At 43.0% G+C, this 13,107-nt stretch overlaps 1 protein-coding gene across 3 annotated transcripts in view; it reads right to left on the reverse strand.

Annotated features, from left to right (window-relative positions):
- Nucleotides 1-8,663, reverse strand: part of LOC136436428 (carbonic anhydrase-related protein 10-like) — a 116,838-nt gene extending 108,175 nt beyond the window's left edge. The window contains exons 1-2 of one of the 3 annotated variants that reach the window (XM_066430412.1): nt 8,236-8,663; nt 7,844-7,891 (exon numbers count right to left, since the gene is read on the reverse strand). In XM_066430412.1, the coding sequence (XP_066286509.1) occupies nt 7,844-7,891; nt 8,236-8,296 (109 nt within the window). In that variant the 5' untranslated portion in view covers nt 8,297-8,663. Of the gene's footprint in view, nt 1-335; nt 446-7,843; nt 7,892-8,235 lie in introns of those variants that run through there. The other 2 variants (XM_066430411.1, XM_066430413.1) reach the window with 2 other exon arrangements.
- Nucleotides 8,664-13,107: the final 4,444 nt, after the last annotated feature.

Raw genomic sequence — 13,107 nt, forward strand, 5'->3', positions numbered from 1 at the left:
GGCAGGGTTATTTCTTGTACAACTGTTTTGGGCTATATTGATTTGGTTATATGGTAGACATCCGCACACACACCAGTTTTAGTACTGGCTACATTGCATTTGAAAAAAACTGACTCCGTGGGCGTTGACCTCGCTAGAAATCTAGTGCTTGTCGTTGAGAGTTGAGCCCCGCCCCCCAAAAAGGTTTGCCACCATACTGTAAATCATACAAAGAAGCTGAAAAAGGAGCAAATATATGCCATACATTGCAAAAAAAAAAGAAATATCAGAGTCTTCCAAATCATAAAGAAGAAGATGTAAAAGGGCAAGAATAAAGAATCTGTTGTTTGGCATACCATGTTCTGGGTGTTCAGTCATGTGTTCATCCTTCCTGACCATTTATAGATTTCATAAGGATGGCAGCTTCTTCTGTTTTTGCCAAACTTTTTACCATGTACGGTTTTGGGGTGACCAGAGGATGTCACCCACATATCAACATGGCCTTAGTGGAAGAGCCAAACGAATATTCATGTCTGCAAGTCGCCTACCCTCGGGCGCATGACACAACAAATACCATTGAAGTCAGGCTGTGCGGATGATGCACAGATAGAGCTGGCTTCAATCGTCCAGGTCTAGCTTCTTCTTATCTAGTAGTGTCTTAATGTATGCAGAAGTCTGACCCTCCAAATTTGTTCTCCATCTTCAATCGATCCCCCGGTGTCTTCGGCGATTGAAGATCGAGAACAAATTTGGAGGGTCAGAAGAGTAAGACTTCTGCATGCATTAAGACACTAGATATTAAAGAAGAAGCTAGACCTGGACGATTGAAGCCAGCTCTCTCTGTGCATCATCCACACAGCCATGTGAAGTGGTAGGATTGACTTGGGTTTTGTTGTGTCATGCCCGAGGATGGGCGACTCGCAGACATGAATGTTCGTGCGTTTGGCTCTTCCACTAGTATAAGGCCTTGCTGATTTCATGATGTGGGTGACACCCACTGGGCACCCCAAAACTGTGCCTGGAAAAGTTGGGATATTCTTCAGCGCCGCGGACGGAGAAGCTAGGCGAGGTCAGTGTCTGAGAGCTGCTAACGTTACCAGTTCAAGTCTTCCATCATCAGTAGCCGCGAAGTTTCGATTCTCAGACGTCGACCTTCGACCCGTAGATTTGCGAGGGCCACAGAACACACCAAGACCTCAAACTTCAATTCGGCAGCAATGTTTTACAGATGACATTCCTGTAGTGGGTCCTTCAGATTCACTATTTTTGTATTATTGCTACTCAAATCTAATAGTCATTTGTTACGATATCTGGGCAATGATTTTTCAGCAAGATGTTTGTTTGTGTATTTGAATTATGTCGCCCTCGCTGTGATGCCTGGTGATCCACATAATACTTAAATATATCAACTTGTACGTTTGCAGCAAAATACAATGTTGACGTTGAAATGATACGCGTTACGAACTGCTCCCAGCTACATGTGCTAAGGACTCAATATTTCGTCCAGAAAAAAATTTAATGTAGGCAAAGCTGACCTGGGAAAGTCCGTAACATTCAATGGTTCTAATGCATGGCAAATGCAATGGGCCTAAATCAGCCGAATTACACAAGTTGCTGGGGGCCCAAACCTACACGACTTCTTCCTTACAGTTATTTACAGTTATCAAAAAAGCTACCTGCCACTAAAAAAATCTAGACCACAGCATGTCCAGGACAAAAGATACAATAAACAGATATTCTGCTGCAATACCAAGGTCACACACCAGGGGGCCCAAAATCGAACTTGACCTACCTACGTGCCAAATATTATTCCAATCCATACAGAGGTTCTAAAGGTATTCCGACTAACGTTAGCTGGAGTCACAAACAGAAAGACCAAAAACAAAGCTCCATTTTTCATAGAGTTAAAAACACCATGGTACAACGACTAGTTTTGCTGCCAAAAGTTCGCTATCTTTTTAAATAAACGGGAATCAATGGGAACAAACTCTTTTTGCTGCAATGCCCCGTTCTTCGCTGACGTTATCTTGTATCGCCTTCCACGTGAATCTATTGTATTTGCCCGCAAGAATTGATAAGGGTCATGAAGTAGCTAGTAGCGCCATTGGCATGCCTCTATGACATAGAGCAAAATCGTGAGGAGACTCTCTTCTTTTCTAAAGATCAGCAGACCTGTATAGAAACAACCACTGGCGGCTGTGGAAATGTTCTATCTGCTTAAAGTCATTGGAAAGCTCTGGTATATCTACATGTAATAAGTATGAATTGTAAAGCACCGATGAAGGTTAAACATCCGAGTAATAAGATACGCAAGGTAGTAGTTACTCAAGCAACTGGATGAAATTTAAAAACGGTCAGACGTTTCAGACAGCATCTGCTGTCTTTCGTCAGTGACTTAACGAGAAACTGGAGTTACCAGGTTTTAAATCAAAAGACTGAATTTTCAAGAACTTGGGTTCGAAACCTGATGACTCTGGTTTTGCAGTTTATTCACTGACGAAAGACAGTGGATGCTGTCTGAAACATCTGACCGTATAAATTATAATGCTTTCGTCCCAGTTCAAACAATGATACCATAAGAAGCAACGATGCGTATCAAACGTCGTTGGTGTCTGTCGCTAGCGCTTTCAGAGAAAACTTAATTCCACAGATGAGTCTAATGCATTTTTGCCTCCGGCATGCTCAACACACAAGGGCAAATACGGTCGCTCTTGAATCGCTAATCTTGCATCAATCTTATCAGGGGATGTTACATTTACTGGCGGATGTGCATGTGATGTAGTTGAACTGCAGAGTGTGTCGTAATCGTGATCTGTCTGGGCACGAATGAGGGAGGGGCAGTCTCAAAGGACAAATTCAATACTAAATCATATTTCCAACCGTTCACTACTATACTACGTTATGTTTTTTTTACAGCTGCTACATTCCGTGATACCCTTTGATGATGAATATATCATATATGGGATAAACATGGTTAAAATTTGGGCGACGGCGTAGAACACTCTATGTAATCTTCAAACATAATTTTGTTTCTGAAATAATTGATAATTAAAGAAATATGTTGGTCAGCGTTTCCGACGTTTTTCTGTGGAAATATTGGTTTTAAGTAATAGAATTGTCATTTCTAACATCAATCGCTCATTTCTCCTTTTGCTATGTTTATGACTGCTTCGTTTAGCAAAACGTTTATGTTCCAGAGAATGGCAAGCGCTATCTAGATTTCTTATCTTCCGCTTTTGTCAAAGCTTCTTTTCACAAATGCATTTCTGCGTGTCTTTGATAATATAAGGCTGTAAACTGTAGAACTGTATTGGTAGGTGCGTGATTGTTAACGTTTCCTGCCTAGCCGGGGCACCACGCCCAACCGCTGATATACACACATCATTAAATCTCTGAGAGCTGCAATCTCCATAAGCTTCCGTTTAATTCCGCAAAATTGCACAAGCGGGGGAAGTGCCGGGATATTTCAGAATAAACGGTTCGTTTACTGGAACGTGAAGAACGTGCTTTCCCGCCCCACTCCGTGCCGACACCGTACACCCAACCACATCTATCAGCGCTCCACCAGCCCTACGGGGTGCCAGGGCAAATAGAGATACGTAACAGCGGTCTCCAATACGATTAGACCGGCACCAAATCTACGCATTTTCTTCCAAAACGAGCCAGCATATCCTGCTTTGAATCAAATGTGTCAAAGCATCAAAAGTGGCAGAACATTACTTTTCCTGTCCGTACGGAAACGGACAGCTGCTTGTATATGTTGTTACCAACGATTGATCTGAACTGCAAATGCCTTCAGAGAGGTGAGGGATAAATCAGAAGCGGTGCTCTTAACCTCTGTCAACGGGAGAACTCGTCACCGCTCCCGCCTTGATGTACTATTCTACTGCCGTCCTCAGGTGCTCCCACCTCACGTCTCAGCACGCCCTCAAGTTCACTTCCAAGGAATCTCAGGTGTTTTTCAGACCACCTTCCTAAACGCAATGGCCCGTTTTACGACGTAGAGACCACAATATGATAGCCAGGGCGTTCCGTCAAAATTATCTCCTAAAGGTCTAGATGGAGCATCAGGCTATGACTAAATTCACAGCGGCACAATAACTAATATTCTTCGGACACCGTATAAAACATGTCGTTACATTTTTCTAGAAATGGGGTAAACTGTACGAAGCAATTTCCTATCTCCCTATTTGTCTGGAGTGCCATAGTGAGATAAGAGGCACGCTAACGGCGTTATATACGCACAGGGAAACATTTATCTATTTTCAGAGGGGCGCAACCCAGCTGGGAGAAATCGTTTGAGACACGCAGAAGTGTCGGTGTTTTGTCTCATCTTGACCTGACTGTATCAAAAGTTTCTACTCACGTACGGAAAATGTAGTCCATCGGCATAGCTGAAAAATTTTGCAAATTTGTCTAAAAGCACCAAATTTGGCACACATGTGCTTGAATATATTCTAAACAAGTATAGATATGGAGGTATCTCAACTTCTGCCCATAGAATATTTTATGGCATTTTTGGCCATTTAAGACCAAAAACGTATATTTAGGGCTCCTGTGCCCCGAAATTGAAATAAAATGACCTGAAATTTGGTACAGGGATGAGTATGACATATGCCTACCTAGCAATTACAAAAATTGGGAGTTTGGGCCGTTTTCAGACCAAAAATGTACTAAACTTTTGGCTACTGTGCCCTGGTATAAAGTGGAAATGTTCCTTCGCTTGAACGAGACACTTTGAAGGCAAAGATAAGTTCTTTGTATCATCTTCACCCTACTGTATCTTTCTATTCACGTACGGAACATGTTCAGTGTTACCACACGTGGGCATGTTCCTTTGCTTGAACGAGGCACTCTGTAGGCAAATAAATGCCCCTTGTGTCATCTTCACCCGACTATATCTTTCCACACACGTACACGTATTGTACATGTTCAATGTTACCACAAGTGGACATGTTCCTTCGCTTGAACGAGGCAGTCTGTAGGCAAATAAAGATTCTTTGTATCATCTTTACCCGACTGTATCTTTCCACTCACATACTGAACATGTTCCGTGTTACCATAAGTGGATGTGTTCCTTCGCTCGAACGAGGCACTCTGTAGGCAAATAAAGATTCTTTGTATCATCTTTACCCGACTGTATCTTTCCACTCACATACTGAACATGTTCCGTGTTACCATAAGTGGATATGTTCCTTCGCTCGAACGAGGCACTCTGTAGAAAAATAAAAGGTCCTTTGTATCATCTTTACCCGACTGTATCTTTCCACTCACGTACTGAACATGTTCAATGTTACCACGAGTGGAAATGTTCTTCCTCTTCAGCGAGGCACTCAATAGGCAAATTAAGCTTAACCAGACTTCTCCCTATGCATGTTTTACACTTGACCGAAGAGACATTTTCTTTTCAAACCTTCGTCGCACGATTTTTGTCAGTTGATTCTTCCATTTTTCTTGTCGAAAGCTGCATTTGGTTAAATAACATATCCCCAGGGAGGAAGGATAGCAATCTTTCAGCAATTTGCTCAGTGTGTTTCTGGGGCCTAAGAAAGCTCCTTCTTAAACAAGTCTTCCACCTTATAGACGTAAGCTCGCCTTGGGATAAGGGAGGGTGTGTATTTGGGGCGGTTTTTATAGTTATGTCCCCGCGTATCTAAACCGTAGGTCATGCGAGGGCACGATTTCAACTTGACAACAATCATAGGTGAATTGTTAACCGTTGAAGAGGGATCAATTTCTTCTTTTCGAAAAGTATTTACATAGTGGAGTAAACGTTTTATTACTTCATCCACCATGACAAGAATGATCAAGTCTTCCATCGATATCTCTTCCTGCACTAGGCAAGATCGAACGTGGCTCCTACCGCACGAAATGAGCACGAAACGCCTCGAGGCATTAGGCTAAGACACTGGGAACGTCGTCGTAAGCTTCAAAATTAAGTCAGCCCAGGAAAACGAGTTCGCAAAAGGGGGATTTGAGCTCGGCGCCGTGCGCAGATTAATCACACTTCGCGGTGCGGAATAGCGCACGGCCTTTTTACTGCCCTTATCTGAATCTTTACCAAGAAGTTATATCTAATTTTTTCTAGCGATATTGAATTTCATCTACGGTCTCGCACAAATATTCATTGATAAAGAGTAGAAATCTAGATCTAAACAAGCGGATCAAGGTCTTTCTCAAATAACTTTCTACCTTTTGTTTAAGCTTAAACTCTATACATCTACATGCATTTGTATCTTATCATCTTCGGTGACTTTGGATTTCACACATGCTTTCGCACAAATGCATTGACAAAGAGTAGAAATCTAAATCTAAAAGCGGATCAAGGATTTTTCAGTAATAACTTCCTACCGTTTGTTTAAGCTAAAAACTGGAAACTAAGAGTATAACTTTAAATTGCGTATCCTATATAACCTTTCAAAGACCCCTTTACTTACTATATGATCGTTTAAGCTTGAATACTTGATATTAAGAGTATAACTTCAACAGTGCGTATTATATATCAAAGGCCTCTTTAACTCATTACTACGAGATACATCGCAAAAAGATACCAGTTTGATAGTCACAATGACTCCCTGACTACTTTTATCAAGCCTTTGTACATTTGGCAAACCATCGCCAATTCAGTGAGGACATGTAGGGAATAATATTTCCACCTTATTAGTTCTGCTAACCGAGTCCCCACCGCAAGCAAACGGAGACAGTAAACTGCCTGGATCTGTTTGGCTGCGGTTGTTTGGAGAATAAGCTGCCATCTGTACAGTAGTTTATACAGTGTTCTTATTTCCTGGATGTTATAGATCAGGGGTGCCTAAGTATTCATACGAATTTTACAGGATTCATACGAGTTTTACGGAATACATACGAATTTTATGGCATTTATACGATCAGCCACTAAGAAACATAGGAATTCTATGCAAATCATACGATCCTTACTATTAGTAAAAATCGTATGAATTTAAAAAAATTCGTATGTCTCTTAGTAGTAGATCGTATGAATTCCGTAAAATTCGTGTGTATTCCGTAAAAATCTATGAATTCCGTAAAATTCGTATGAATACTTAGCACCCCGACAACAAGGCGACTGTCGGGCCAGGCCTTGATTTCTGCTCCTCGGTTATCATTTGATAAACGTAAAATCGTTTCCCTTTATAATACGGGAGGTGCTACTCAATTATTCAGAGGAGAAACACGCCCGATACTCTGCAACCATGTATCAGCTAGCGATCCATTTATTTGTCTTTCTCTGGTGTTTTCCCTTTCAAAATCAATCTAGTGAACATCTATGGATTGTTTACCTCCAAATTTTTGCGGTGAGAGAAAAGTAGTGAATGTGAAGATTTCGTATTTGTAAAGAGGGGCCCGTCCCCCAGTCTACCAAGGCCATGTCACTTCCAATAGAGCAACCGCCATGCCTAGTTGACTAGGTACCTATCTTACGGGAATAGACTGACTCCCAGCGTTATCAATTTACTTCGCTAACGCTGGTTGAAGCGCATCAGCACAGCTCAACACTACAGCTAGTCAACATCCAATCAATACGGCAGATCTAAAATGGATGGCGTTATCCCTTATTGAAACACTCTGGCTGTAAATCACTGCTCCCCAAAGTTAGGTGAGAAAGGATATTAACCCGATCGTTTCAGAGGCCGCGCCGTTTTATTGCGGAACAAAGACGGGAAATCCTAGCGACTCTTCCCTCCAACACTTCCTTCTTACCCCCATCTAACATGCCATCGTCGCGGCAGAAACCAACATTGATGATGTGGATTTGAGTGTGAATAACGTACACTGTGAGAGAGCATGACACAAGCCCCCGTAAGGTATAGCAGAAATGAGAAGAAAATAGAAAATCGTTACGTACCAGTGATGCCCTCGTATGTCCACCAGTCATCCCAGGCTACAGCCTGCCCTGTAGGGACGACATCCAGTCGAAACATCGGTTAGAAATTACACTCGTGGGGATCGAAGACATGGTATATATCGAGAATCATGTCGATGGCCGAAACATACAGATTTTGCAAATGATGGGACAAAATTCTTATACTTAGACTAGGCACAACACAAAAAATGAATCTACCTCCAACGTTTGTTACGTTACAAGCAGTCGAAACATCGGTTAGAAATCACACTCGTGGGGATCGAAGACATGGTATAAATAGAGAGTCATGTCGATGGGTGAATCAAACAGATTTTGCTAATGATGAGACAAAATTCTCACTCTTAAGGCACACACAAACAAAAAAATGAATCTACCTTCGACGTTTGTAGACAGCTGTTGCACAAGTGCGACTGTGAAGAGGACATAGGGAATCATCTTCGCTTGTTATCCGTTGTTTCTTGCCGTTGGAGTCCTTTTTCCGTTGTCCAGACCGTCGCGCTAGGTGCCTCCTGCGGTACTTATCCCCAGTTTGGTCTCCTACCCCGCCGTACTCCCACTGTCGTTGCGTTGCACACTCACACAAGCTTCAGGGCGAAGAAGAAGAAAGAAAAGAAGTCCAGGCGTCCAAAAGGGAATCCTTGCGTTGGCTGCAAATCTGGCGGAAAGAAGAATGATAAAAATGTCGGTCTCCTGTGGTATTTCTCTCAATCTCTCCCACTTTCCGCGTCCCCACACCTTGGAGGTGTAGTAGGTTGGACCAAACTGGGAAGGTCCGCTACCTAGCGGGCCCTGTCGCTTGCCTTATATGCGGTATGCCCCACATTACCTGCAACCAATCACAGCGCAGCCTTGTCTGGCGCGGCCCGCGAATGACCACACGCCGTCTATACCTTACGTCTTTTTGGTAGTCACGAAGCAGCAGGGTTCTGTCAGGGCAGAGGCTTGTCAGGAGTATGACCGGTGCCGTAACGATATCTGACAGCGCACACTGTGTTACCCAGAGCTCCCCGCAACCAGTTCAAATTGAAGGGAAGCCTTTTTAATCTACCCATTTTGTGCCGGGCGCTATCGGACCGCCCCGGCCGGGCGCTAACAAATTGCAAACCCATCCAATCGAAAATCACGAAGGCCGCACACCTTTGGATGTGAGTTCCCTGCATTTTTTAAGCGAGAGTATCGGTAGCGAGAGGTGCTGTGTACTTGTAATGGATTTAGCAAGAGAGAAAAAACGTTTTAGATCTCTCTTCTTTGAGAGATATTTAGCTGCCGTGTCACAGCACTTTATAAGCTCCGCCCTGACGGAAAAGACAAACGGTCACATCGTGACAGACAACCGACGCGCTGCCGGGGACTGTCCGGTAACACACCGGCTTTATCAGGACAAAAATCTCGGCGTTTATACCCGATATTTCCCGCCCATTAAACAACACCGGCGCCTCGGTGGGTAGACCTGGGCTCGCTCACCGCCATCTGCTGAAAGTATGGATTATCGTGGTGTTCGAATATCGCATATTAGGACGAGCGTAATCTGATATGATAACGATAGTATTGACACATAAGGTACCACACTACGACGGTACGTAGGATCGTTATTTTTCGGCTCTTTCTACGCAATCATTCCGGTGAGTGTATAGAGTCGCAGGACAACCTTGTATCCGCCCCCGCTACCGTATCAGATTGTCCGAGATGCATATCTCCTCGCATGGTGGTCTGGCTGTTTTGACGGATATATTATTAAAGACTTGCACTTCCTGTGCGGATGACTAATTGTCAGCATTACGGAGGATTCTGCGCCCTCCCCCGAGACCCTTCCCTCGCTAGCTCGCTACCTTCCTCCCGCGGCCCTACCCTCAACTCCGATCCGTTAACGGGTTCATTGCCGATCCAGGTCTCTAACGTCACCCCAGCTGTCATCTCGATACGTGATGTACGACTGAACCGATTCTATTGGAAATATGACGATTGGCACCGCGTTGGCGTAAAGGCGGAAGAAACGACTTTGTCATTATTGTCTAAGCATTGGGATACCTTATCCTACGTACCACGGTACGTATTATAATGATGATCTATAGCGACTAACCCACGGGTAGACTTGATTTCACGAAGACAAATTGTTTCCAACATCAACAAGATAGAGAGCGGCAGGCCGGAGCCTAGTTTCAGTCTGGTAGAAAAATTAGATCCGCCATGTATGCATTAGAGCCCGGTTTGTGCAAGCATTAGGTGTCAACTATTTGATACAGAGAAACCTGCTTGAATGAGAATTAAAGAGGGGGGAGTTAAAAGACCTGGCGAGCCGACAATAGAAGCATTGTTCCCGTGTGTCGATCCTAGACTCACCTACAACGCCAACCCGTAATTTGAACGGATACGAGATGCAAGATAACAATAATACGCACCCGAGTTTCAGATTCTGAACACCATTTAACCGTATTTTATAGTTCCCTTCGGGGTCTGGCGTGTATCATTCTGTATATGGATCATTGATGAAAGCAATTATGAAAAAGGTATCACTCTCCAATTTTATATTGCGGCAACAAGATGGGGGTGTCCGTTACCGTTTTATAGACAACGGTAATGATGAAACTGACGCTCATCATAAGGTTATGGGTCTACGTTACCCTATTAACAATAACTGGTATTTTATTAGTAGTGGGTATAGAATACTGGAAGCTGATATATGAAAATATAACTGACCCGATGTTTTTTATACAAGTATATACCTTGTGCAGTTCTCGAATTTCGCACTCACGAAGATGCAACATATATAATTTTTGATACGGTAATATACATTCATGTGGGGACCATAAAATAATTGAATGGTTATCTGTTACCATAATGAGATCATGGACTGACTGAAAAATAGATCATGTAATTGCAGATGGGGGGATCTATAACTGGGGTGCACCACAGTGTTTGATACATTTTAGCGAACTCTAACGGTAAAGATATGAAAATCATACGGTACATTATATTTTTCTTACATAGGTTCAAGGCTAATTAATTTCTAGCAACAAATACAGACACACAGTCATTATTTCACAGCCTCAAGGGTCGTCTTCAAGGAGTGAGGTTTCAAAGAAGACAAAACCACAGAAATCACATTTCTTTCCTAGGATCCCAAATGCGTAGCAAGCCTACTATCACACGAATCTGAGGAAGCGAACTACCTGATGGTTAAATCATACAGTGTCCCCTGTCCCGAACAATTTACCACATGCATGTCAGCCACGACAGCCACGGTTACCATATTTCCTTTCTCGGTTACTAGCTATAGATGGCATTGAACCGCGGGAAACCTAAGGCAAGTACATGCAAATTGAGATCTCCCTTGCTGATGCACCTTTGTGAAGGATGATAGCCGTGTGTTTATCCCACTACTGTTCTGTAGTAGCTTTAGTGTATGCATGACAACGCAACCGATAGTTTGTAATGGTATGATAGTGTAGCCTCTTCAAGTAATGGTTTGCCACGTAACGAATTTTTCATCAAAGGAGATAAGATGGATTTCTATTCCTGAATTGTCGTTACCCTGTTTATGGTCAGGTCTACACGGGGAATCTCTTCCTGGCGTTAAAAGTTTTTTTGGATGAGAATTCGTGAAAGTAATAAGAAGAGAATCACGTTTTCCAGTTAGAGCATCGTCTCGACCGCTCGATCCTCGTTCCCAGGTGGGCGGTGGGCGTTCCCAGGGCTGCACACCTGGTGCCAGTGTACTTACCTCGAGGAGTCAAAGAGTCATCCGCTGGAATTTACTGGATAATCACCCCTAGCAACGGCCGTTAGGGACACCCGGCCTCACGGATGGCGTTTCTCCGTTGTCACAACTTGAAGAAAATTTGTTTTAACTGTAGAATTGAATGCTTTCAAGCGCAGAGATGAATTTATTTTGCATGAGTGAGTAGTAAGGTAGTTAGCTCGTTGCCAAGAAGTGCTTGGTTAGCACCCCCCCCCCCCTCACACCGGCGGCGTCGCTACGGCCGATCGAATTGACAAAGCACTCAATATATTTCAAGACAAAATCTTTTAAAGCTTTGTGTGTTTTGTTGTATTTTTGGTCATACTTGTACGTTTTCAATGATATTCCCATTATAATGTCAAGGGTAACACAAATCCAGTTTAGCGTGCCGCGGGTCCAGTGAGAGGGGGGTTTTAAACACTATTCGTCGATGTAATAGTCCTTTAAAAAGCAGAAAACATTTTATTTTTGAATATTGAAGATTTCCAACATCTTCCAATATGATTCCAAAACCCGGAAGTTATACTGCAGTATCACAACAAGCAGCTTTGGGGCAAAATCTAACCGTTTCGAGATGTCATCAAGACCTGCTCACATACAAAATGCCAAGACAATCCATCTAGGCCTTCTAAGCAGACAGACAGACACACACACACACACACACACACACACACACACACACACACACACACACAGGCACACACACGGGCGCGCCTACCTAAAATATATCCTCCATTTAGATTGTGTGTGATATTGTCTAACACGTAAAGAGACACCATGCATAGAGAGTGTTTTCACCCACTGTAACATTCATTTTCAATAACGCAATGAATACACTTTAACACTGTAAGAAATACACAACAATACTTTGCATGCGCATTAGCTTGGTGAATTTCTAGCATATCTAGCTTGCTTCTTATTAATTCATGTAACTTATGGTAACTTACATAATTGTGTGCGGGTTACTCTTTAAGATCAATCAATCAAGATCTTACGGTTAACCGCTGCATGCATCAGTATAGCCCAAAATAGAAGGCATTTTAATGTTAAACAGTGACCTTGGTTTCCCAGCGACCCGCAGGCATTGATTAAAAATGGCGAGTTCGTGTGATCTTATCGACTTAGAGATTTGCACTTCACGCATTGCAAACTTCACCCCAGGTTAAGTGGGGTAATCGAGCAAGGGTTTGACTGAACTGGTCACCCGATTCTCTCGATTTTTTGTTTGAAGGAACCATGGAATATCAATAGCCTGTGTTACACAATCTCTCGCTGTCTGTGGCTCATTTAGCCCCCTCCTCAAGAGCGTTTGGCTATACATCTCTGACTCTAGAGAACCATTCCCTTTCCTATAGCTAGAGTCAGCTATTGGAGCTCAGGATTCGTAATCACTATAAAATCGGTCCAATAGGACCACAGGATTCTCTGTCACTACGTGAACCAATTATCACAGCCTCCATCACCATGGTAACAGATAGTTCTCAGTCTCAAAAAAATTGGTCCATGT

Source organism: Branchiostoma lanceolatum, chromosome 6 (genome assembly GCF_035083965.1).
Source record: "Branchiostoma lanceolatum isolate klBraLanc5 chromosome 6, klBraLanc5.hap2, whole genome shotgun sequence".
Lineage (NCBI taxonomy): Eukaryota > Metazoa > Chordata > Leptocardii > Amphioxiformes > Branchiostomatidae > Branchiostoma > Branchiostoma lanceolatum.